Raw genomic sequence first — 9,703 nt, forward strand, 5'->3', positions numbered from 1 at the left:
CCTAAAAAATCATCACCTGAGCACTCCTGTCTCAGTGTCCCTTTTAACAATGCACCTCCAGCGAAAGTTAGACCTCTGTGGGATAAATTCATCCCAGATTTCACACAGTGAAATTGTTCTGGGGTCAGGTTTGTTTTAATGAGCCTGTATTGGTCTTGTTGCCAAAGTCTTTGCAAATCCTGGCTTCCTACTATGCTCCTCAGGGGTGATTTATATCAGGCTGAAAAAGACCACCTGATTAATTCTGTCCAGATGTATTTGTACAGGACCACAGGTTGAAGTATGCACTCTTGTAAATTTGAAGCATTTCTGGTATATTTTCTTCTACTGTTCTCTGTCTATTAAATGAAAAATATTTCCAGTGAAGCTGGAACTTGTCATAAAGACAGCATTATTTAGTCACAGTCAGGAAAGGAATACAGGTAAATGCTCCAAGGATACCACATTTGACTGAAAAGCTGATGATCTCGAGTCACCCTCTTCTAGGAAAGCTTCTCTTATGGTTTCCACAAACAGATTGCATAAACAAAGTCCAGGGGCATTACTCCCTAGGTCAAGCTGGAAATCAAAATATAATTTGTTGGCAAAGAAACTTGCAATTATTCATTTCTGTTGCAGGACAAAGATCTGCTCAAAACATAAGAAAAAATGGAAGAAAAACACAGCTTTTGTTGGTTTAGTGCTGGAGAAGTACAGTACCAAATATGATCCCATAAAATCAGTAAGGTTTCTTCTATAGCAGAATTATGAAGGATTCCATAGCACACAGAAAAGATGGGGTGGATGAAATACCTCTAAAACATGAAATATTGGCTTGCAGTGATGAAAAAAAAAAAAAAAAAAAGCATTTAGGCTATTTGAAGGGAATTTTGTGAGCTTTAGAGCAGACCTAACCAGAAGATATCATTTGACTGTGCAAGCTCCAAGTCGATTCCAGGCTCAGTACTGCTCTCTGGAATGCATTGACTGATAGCAATAGCTGAGGAAGCATTAGATAACAGAATGGTGAGAGATATTTGAAATTGGTTGTCTGGCTGTGCTCCTTGGAAAGAACCAGCAACAACACATGCCAATTACAGTAGCAACAATCTCCCCAGTGTCTTGACCTTCCTCAGCAGAGCAGTTTTAGAAGCAGAACACCTCTGGAAGTGGATCATTTGGAAAATCTATAAGTCTGTGATGCACTTGAATCCTACAAATTCACTGAGGACTGTGGTATCAGGGAAGAGACTCAGTGAGTGCTCGTCCCATCCTATGACATCCTGTCAGTGGGTGCGCACAGCGGGAGCTGTGGAATCTCAATTCCGCGCTCATTCACAGCCCGGGGAGAAATATTGTCACCTCCATGCCTCTTGGATTGCAGAAGCAGCTGGGAAGCAGAGCGGTCCCTGACATATGGTGGAGTAACCTCTCCTTCTTAGGCAGGTTTTTTAACTTGTGCTGTGCTGATAAGGCTCTTTATAGAACAAGCTCGTGCTCGAGTAACTGCGTATCGCAGTGTCCTGTGTCTTCACTTCTGCCCTCCCTCATTCTCCTGAAGTAAGAGAAAAGGCTGGACTGCTCTGCTGGCTCTCTGCCATGGGTAAAATAATTTTCTTTTCTCTGTCACTTCTGGGATGACTGGCAGGAACCACAGCAGAAACCAGAAACCGGCGGCATTAGCACTGACATCTCCAGCCCTGCCTGCCTTACTGCCCTCACAGTATTTGCAGCCTCTGTAATTCTCCCACCTCTGACTTCAGAGAAAAGGGGGGAAGACTGACAGATCTCTTCACAAAAGTAATATTAGATCACACTCGTGTAATCTCAACTTCAAAATCTGCAGGAGGTCCCAAAGACAGCCCAAAGGAAGCAGAAAGTCTTCAGTGTTTCTGTGGTATTTCCCTCTTCCTGCAGTGACTCGTAAAACCAAAGCCTTCACCATGATATTCCAAAGATATTCCATAATTGAGAAAATGTCTCTTCATCCTAAACACCTCCAGTTTATCACATTTTGAGCCTCACTCAGCCTTGAGTGACTCACCTGTATAATGCTTCCTTTGATTTCCACCACAAGGTAGCCTGCTATGACCAACTTTGACTCATGGGTGGGTTCTTGCCCTATTTCCTCAGCATTTTTTGTGGCCATCTTCCTTAGTTTCTTTTCAGTTGGTTTCAATGATGTCGTTATCCAATATGGTACAAGCCCTCTGTTGCCTCTTTGGTGTGTTCCAGGATCTCTGAATATTTGACTTTTAATTATAGCTAATTTGATTCTTCCAAAACACATTCACTTCAACTTCATTATTGCCGAAATCTGGACTTCTCCTTCTGCAGAAATTGCACTGGGACATTGAAAAGTGCAGTGGAAATAAATGATCCATTACAACAGGTGAAAATGCTTTTGCAATTGTGTACTGTTTGGTTAGGAGGTCTTTTTGTTCTATAAGACTTTCCTCCTGGGTTTTTGGGTGTTTTTCCCATCCTCATAAAAGCAGAAAATCTGACTCTCCCAGGTTTCCTTGTTGCAGGAAGCAGGTCCAGCATTGGAAGTGAAAGTGGGATTTACCCTACAATACATTTGTTCTGCAAACATATCTTCTTTTCCTGCAAATGCATTTGTAGGAACATGCAAAGGCATGTGTCTTTCTATTGAACTTTGATAAAACATGCCAATAAATGATAAAGTTCAGTGACACAGACAGGAACTGAAATTAAAATAATGTGTCGCAACTCTTGTATTTTGAATTCAGTGCTCATTTACTAGCTCATTTATCTCTAACTAAAAATAAGTTATCTTCAATTTCTAGGTAAAAATAAGTTACCTGAATCTGAGTAAATCATCTAGGTTTGTTTTTTGGCTTTTTTTTTTTTTTCTTTACGGAGGCAAGAAGAAATGAGCACTTCCAGGTATATTCAACCCATATCTCTTCAGCAGCTGTGATAGGATTGGCACCATTCAGTCTAGTTAAGTGTTTGCAGACACTTACCTCTGTCAGGGACTACTGGGGAACTTGGACAAATCATTTAGGTTGGAACCTTCCCATAACAAGAGAGGCCATTCCAAAAAATTAGTTAAGTGCTTAACTGTTAAGTGCATTTTTGTTTTAATTTGATTAGACACAAACCCTTTAACTTCAGCCCACGCAACATCAGCAACAGCCGCAATGAAAATAATTTTTAAAGGTTCTCCATCAATTGTTGGGAAATTCTCCTTTACAGCCAGCTTTTTCATTGATTTGAAATATCATTTAGTGCAAGGGATTTGTGCTTTCTGCCTCAATTTTTGATCCTCACAGAGATGAATGAACAAGTTCCAAGCATCAATTCCTTACTGCTTGAAAGAAGCCTGAACTTCTTGATGAAGAAAATACTCGCAATTATTATTATTGTTCCCACTGGAGTATAGCAGAAGCAGTGGTCATAAAACAGCTTCTATTCACTGAGATGCACAGAAAAATTGAGCTAAAGAAGCCCTTCAGATTAATTTCAGACTATAACCTCTGCGTGTGTGGTGGGTGCTCAGTACCTTGAAGAATGCCAGGATGAGTTACATGCACAACTGCTGTGGGGCCCAGGGTTGCAGGGCAGGAACTGCCTTTGTAGCAGCCATGTAATAACATTGCAGAGGAAAAAAAGAATTAGGGACTTGCATGCCTTAGTATTATTTACTGGGCTTATAATACTGTGAACTTCCGTGATGTAAGGAAGACCAGAATTGGTAGGAAAGCCCACACATTATTTGGGGGATGCAGCAGGAGACACCTGAATGAAAAGTAGTTTTAATACTTATTAATTATTCAGCAATCATGCAGGGAAAAACTAGGGTCTTTTCTGGGTGTTTCAAGCTGATCACCAAAAAATGCCCAAAGCTAATCAAAAGCAGTAGCTGCTTTTGAAGTGATTGATGAGATTCAATCCCTTGCTCCCAGTGAGTTTGTTATGCGAGACCCTGATCATCCGAACGTGGACTGACCGATGTCGTTAACTCCAGTTAAATACACCTGAAGTTGCACATGAAAATAAGTGCAAGATTTCATCCTACAAGCCTCTGTATTTTTGTGTTGTTTGTCTACATGCTCATCTTCACTGAGCTAAGATTGCTTCTGAAGATAAGTTTTTTGTGGGAGTGTTTGCAGGACGGAGATGCACGTGCAAAGCGAACAAGCAAAATATAAAACCAGTATGTGGAAGCTGACCGAAGCTTGGTGCTTCAGAGAAAATGGTCGGGAGGTGGGATTATGTCTTGTTGAATTGTCATTTAATGTCCTGGGGGGGGGGGGGGGGGGGGGGGAATTTTTTTTTGAAATTTCCTTATGAAATTACCAATTTTCTTTTTGGGAATCTGAGAAAATTCCTTCAATGATCACTTTGGATGTACAACAGAAGAGTCGGCAGCAATCGCTTTAAATAAGCCTGAGATACACATATGGTGGAAAACCCCCAATTTGTGTGTCTTCTTCTTTCAGGGGCACTCGCTGAGCGAGCTCCCTGGGAGGAGCCCACGTGGAAAAAAAATCCATGCGCAGAGCAGAAGAAAATTTCTGTTTGAAGCTTAAATCGGGCGATGCAGTTTTACTTCACCCAGGATTCCCCCCCAAGTCTCTTTGTAAGAAGTGAGGACAAACAGGAGCTGGAGAGCGCCCCCAGAGCGGCTCCCCCGAGGCGAGGCAGCCGCATCCCAGGGGCCAGGCTCCATCTAGTGACACGGCCGGGCATGGCCAGGCGGGGATCCAGCCGGGAGCCGCGCCGGGACACCCAGAGCCGCCGGTACCTGGCCGGACCGGGCTCTGCAGGGCCGGGCCGGGCTGTACCAGCGCCGTGTGCGTCCTGGAACCGGGAGCGCTCCTCCAGCGTTCGGCCCCTATCGAAGAGGCGAGCTCAAGTTTAGGCAGGAACTCTTTTGATTTCTGAAAAAGGAAACGAAATACAGGACGGGCAAGGCCGAAGGCAGGGGCTGAGCCGCGGCGGGGAGCGGGGCAGCCTCCTGCCACTGGGTGGGCTGGGTACACACACGCCCACCCCCGGTCCCCGTCCCGGCAGCACATCGGGGCTGCGGGACGTGCAGTGCCCGGGAGCGCGGCCGGAGCCTCGCAGGAGCAGAGAGCTCGGAGATGCAGATGCGGAGGAAGCGACTTTAGGGTGTCACCCGCTTAATATTTTCGGGGGGAGTGACCGATCCGGCTATGAAATGGGCTCCGTATCGGATGCGGCCGGATCGATGGAGCTGATAACGGCGAGCTATAAAAGGCCGGGGGGCGGCTGCGGCCGCGCTACAGCCCCGAGGCGCCGCGCCGGGATGGGGCTGCGCCCCGCCGCGCTGGCGCTGCTCGCTCTGGCGGCCGCCGCCGCCTCCGCGCTGCCGCTGCCGCTGCCCGACGCCGGCCCGCACCTCAACTACGGCTGGGGAGAGCCCATCCGGCTGCGGCACCTCTACACCGCCAGCAAGCACGGGCTCTTCAGCTGCTTCCTGCGTATCGGCGCCGACGGCCGGGTGGACGCGGCCGGCAGCCAGAGCCCGCAGAGTGAGTGGCGGCGGCGGGGATGGGGATGGGGATGGAGACAGGGCCGGGGCCGCGGGGGTGACACTGCTGTCCCCGCTCTCTGTCTGCCCGCAGGTCTGCTGGAGATCCGGGCCGTGGCCGTGCGCACCGTGGCCATCAAGGGCGTGCAGAGCTCCCGGTACCTGTGCATGGACGAGGCGGGGCGGCTGCACGGGCAGGTGAGCATCCGCTCTGCTGTCCCCGCGGGGATTTTCCGCTCTGGAACAGCGTCGTGTTCTAAGAATGGGGTAACAAAGCTTCCAGGTGTCCGCCACTGTCCCTCCCCCACCTCCCCTGCCTATTCTCCCTAGGACCTGCGGTTCTCGTCATGTCACTGCCCGAAAGGCTGTGGGGATTGTTAGAAGGCAGAAAGGAAACGTCGTTTAGAGAGTAAATGATGTTTTGCGTGTCCCCTGCCAAAATATACCGAAAGTACAGCCCAGGGCAAAATTGCATTTATGTTTAAAATTCTCATCGGTGGGAGACTGTGATTCTGCTGCAGGAATAGATTTAGCTCTGCCGTAGAATATGAATATTTTCTCACTATTCGGGTCAGGTATTCTGGAAAAAAAATTTAAAAGAGACTGCTCCTTTGGAGAAGAGTTGCAGCCAGCTAGTTGCCAGGCATACAACTCCCAGGAACATGGGTTGCCATCTCTTAGGAAGTTGCAGACAGGAAAAGGATTTTGAGGGAGAAAGGATGCTTCTCCACCGCCCCACTTCTGCCCTGCTGTAACAGCACAGCTGCGGGACTCTGAGGGGTTGGGGAGTTACAAGCTCCTCTGATGCCTCTAGATCAGCTTTTTCACTGAGTTTAGCAAATAATCATTGACATAAACTGATTTTTAAGGTATAAGAATACATTATTGACTCTAGAATTTGACAGGTGCAGTTCAGATTTAGTCTGCACAGAAGCCTGAGTTTCACAGAGCTTTTCATGATATATCTGTAAAGATACAGCTTGATTCTTTTTTGATTACTCCAGCAAAATTTCTGCTGATTTTAATCAGGAAAGGATTTGGCCCATACTCAAAACTCCCAGTATCTTTAATAACAGTAATACTGATGTTTCTGAATGTGGATAAAATTAAGAATGCAGAACACAGGATTAAGCTTTTCTTGCTGAATTTTGTTGCTTTTTTGGGCTCAAATCAGTCGAGGCTGAGATGAGGTGCATAGGTTCAGATTATATGGTAGGTCAATTATTAGCTTAATTCTTTAATATATATCCAAAACAAATCAGAGCTTGGATTCTGCTCCCATTGGAGCTACCAGCTGAACTTGAGCAATCATAGAATTTTAAAATGGCTTTCCTATAGCATCATTTTGAAGGCATGCACTGGAACTGCATTTGTTGGTGTAGCGTATTAGATGCAGGCTGGGGTTTTATTCTGAAAACACAACAGCACATAGCTGTGCTGTCCCATCTCCGTGTTGGGGACACCTGCTGTCACCTCTGTGCTCACAGCCCAGCCAGGCAGCTCTGCAGGTAAATCTTTACCTTATCAGCACCATGCTCAGGACTGCGAGAACAAAAGGGCAGACACGGTGTCTGAGGGCTGAACCTGTGCTCCTGCAACTTGGCCTGTTTTAACACCGGAAAACTGATGACTGGGGTTGGTTTTTGAATGTGCTGTGTGCTGTAGTCAGTAGTTTAGGGGAAATGCTGAATCTACTGACATACCGTGATTCCTCCGGTGAAAAAATCCCTCCTGTGGGAAAAAAAATCTGGAAATACTTAAAAAGTCTGTTTGGTACTTGTTTAAGAAAACAGACTAGAGACCATCCCAGTATGGCAACGAGGGAAAGGTGTAGCTGAGACACAGGGACTCAATCAATATCTGTTGTTTGCAGTGTGCACTTCTTGAGCAAGAATCTTTTTTTATTTCGTCATCCTTTTTTGTGAGGCTGAGCACTCATAAAGACAACCAACAACCCAGCCCCAATATTTGGTCATATACATATATTTTTCTGAGATATAATGTGTGTGTATAAGGATAAATATTGCACTATTTTATTTGAATAAAACATTTTTTAAAATTACTTTATTAATTTAAAACATGCTTTTGAAAGATAACCAAATGCACACCCTCAATTTTACTCCGTGTTACTGAGGGTGTCTGAGAAAAGCCCAAAAGTATTAAATATGCTCTCTGTTCAGACAGGCAGAACATTCATGTAAGGACATTTCTGTCTCTGCAGACTGAGACATAATCAGCAATTCTTTTTTATTGACCAAGGTTCAATCACCTGCAGTAGCTGAGACGGAAATAGCAACAAAGTTGTAAGAAACACAGAGCTGGTGTAAAGATCTAGAGAGGTCTGACCTGCTGATATGGGTTTAATATACAAATATTATGTATATTTATATTTATATTTATATATATGTATATATAACTTCAGATGTTACAGGTATATAATAGCTGTACAGGCCATTGCAAATGTAATTCTACAAATTCATACCTAAGAAAATACATTCTTCTGTACAAAGTCCTAACTTGTGCTGGTATTAATTCAACAGTTCTCATGTTAACATGAAAATGACACTTTGTAAAAGGGTCTTTGGCAATTTCAGTAAATTCTGAGTGGAAAAAGGTGGAAATTACCTTTTAGCATTGTTTTACTGATTGGCCGTGCTGCCTTTCTACAGACCTGATCCTGAAGCCTTTGCACAGGCAAAACTCTAACAGAGCAGGAGTCATATACTTGGATTAGGATTTACGACTGCAATTAAGGACAATTCATCTAAATCAGCTCTGGCATCTGAGACTTTTTCCCAGTCCTCAAACAGGATAAGTGTGGTGGCTGTGGAGAAGCACATGCCAGGATTCATCCCTTATTTAATAGGATGGACATGGAAAGAACTTCAGGGGTTCTGGAATGGAATGGAATTAGAATAGAAATAGAAATAGAAATAGAAATAGAAATAGAATAGAATAGAATAGAATAGAATAGAATAGAATAGAATAGGGATTGGGAAAGCCAGGATACCCCCACTGAGTGACTAGGACTTTTTCCATCCAAGGTTTGTTTTGTGGTTGAATACAACCAGCTTGGTGGGCATATTTGCAATTCTCACTATTCCTTGCTTTTCAGCTCAGGTATTCCACTGAAGACTGTTCCTTTGAGGAGGAGATTCGCCCAGACGGCTACAACGTGTATCGATCCAAAAAACACGGAATATCAGTGTCTTTGAGCAGTGCCAAACAAAGACAGCAGTTCAAGGGAAAAGATTTCCTTCCCCTGTCTCACTTCTTGCCCATGATCAACACTGTGCCCATGGAGTCAGCAGACTTTGGTGAATATGGTGATTACAGCCAGGCCTTTGAGCCAGAGGCGTTCTCCTCGCCCCTGGAGACGGACAGCATGGACCCCTTTGGCATCGCCTCCAAACTGTCCCCAGTGAAGAGCCCCAGCTTCCAGAACTGACTGTGCTCCCACACGTGTTTTCACAGAAATATTGAAGAGTACTGCAGGGTTTGTAGCTTTCTGTGTAGTGATATTTGAGAACTTTTTTGTGTGTTTGAGTATGGAGCCAGCCTCATCCTTGTTGTACCTGTAAGAGATGAGTGCCACTAGGCTGTTTTGTAGTCTAAAAGAATTTCCTATCCATAGTTTTGTTTGGAAAAGGAGGATTAAATATGAAAAGTTTAGCAACCTTATCAGAATTCCTCCATAGGTGGTGATAAAATAACTGTAATTTTTCTATGCCAGCTTCACTTCCACATATATTAACCTGTTATAGCTGCTCATATGAGCAAATGCAGAAAACCTTTTCCTCTTCAGAGACCACAAACTCAAACACTTGGACCAAAACTAGATGAAGGGAAACATCCTACCAGATGTAACTTGAGTTGATGCTGCTTCTTAAAAGGCTGCTAACAACATTCTGGGAAAAACTTTCTATGGAAAGCATACTACTGAAAAAACAAACCTGCTTGTATATTGTGCTTTTTCTTCCCTTAGAAAGTAGGAAAAGAAAGGGAAAAGTTTCTCCCTTTACTGCTAAGAAATACTCTGGGAAGCTTGATTGTTGATTTCTTTTGTAGGCTAAATTATGTTCTCTGTGGCATCAGAATCATCCAGGAGAGAGTTCTCATCAGAATCAGTGAGGATTCAGTGTGTTGTTGGAAAGGTGCCCAGGGATAGAATTGATGTTCATCAGGTAGGGAATGAGCAGC

At 44.5% G+C, this 9,703-nt stretch overlaps 1 protein-coding gene across 1 annotated transcript; it reads left to right on the plus strand.

Annotated features, from left to right (window-relative positions):
* The first annotated feature begins 4,546 nt into the window (after window positions 1–4,546).
* Window positions 4,547–9,479, plus strand: FGF19 (fibroblast growth factor 19). The gene is made up of 4 exons (XM_041459190.1): window positions 4,547–4,854; window positions 5,023–5,504; window positions 5,598–5,701; window positions 8,619–9,479. Exons 1-4 carry the CDS (start codon window positions 4,547–4,549, stop codon window positions 8,949–8,951), a joined length of 1,227 nt encoding a protein of 408 aa, XP_041315124.1. The 3' UTR covers window positions 8,952–9,479.
* The last annotated feature ends 224 nt before the right edge of the window (window positions 9,480–9,703 follow it).

This window comes from Pyrgilauda ruficollis, unplaced genomic scaffold (genome assembly GCF_017590135.1).
Source record: "Pyrgilauda ruficollis isolate IOZ18807 unplaced genomic scaffold, ASM1759013v1 scaffold132, whole genome shotgun sequence".
In the NCBI taxonomy this organism is placed as follows: domain Eukaryota; kingdom Metazoa; phylum Chordata; class Aves; order Passeriformes; family Passeridae; genus Pyrgilauda; species Pyrgilauda ruficollis.

Excerpts from the sequence above, each read along its gene's own strand:
- FGF19 (XM_041459190.1), top strand. The coding sequence starts at position 4,547 with ATGCAGTTTTACTTCACCCAGGATTCCCCCCCAAGTCTCTTTGTAAGA. Across the intron at positions 4,855-5,022 it reads GTTCGGCCCCTATCGAAGAG|CACATCGGGGCTGCGGGACG; the intron begins GCGAGCTCAAGT and ends CCGTCCCGGCAG. Across the intron at positions 5,702-8,618 it reads CGGGGCGGCTGCACGGGCAG|CTCAGGTATTCCACTGAAGA; the intron begins GTGAGCATCCGC and ends CTTGCTTTTCAG.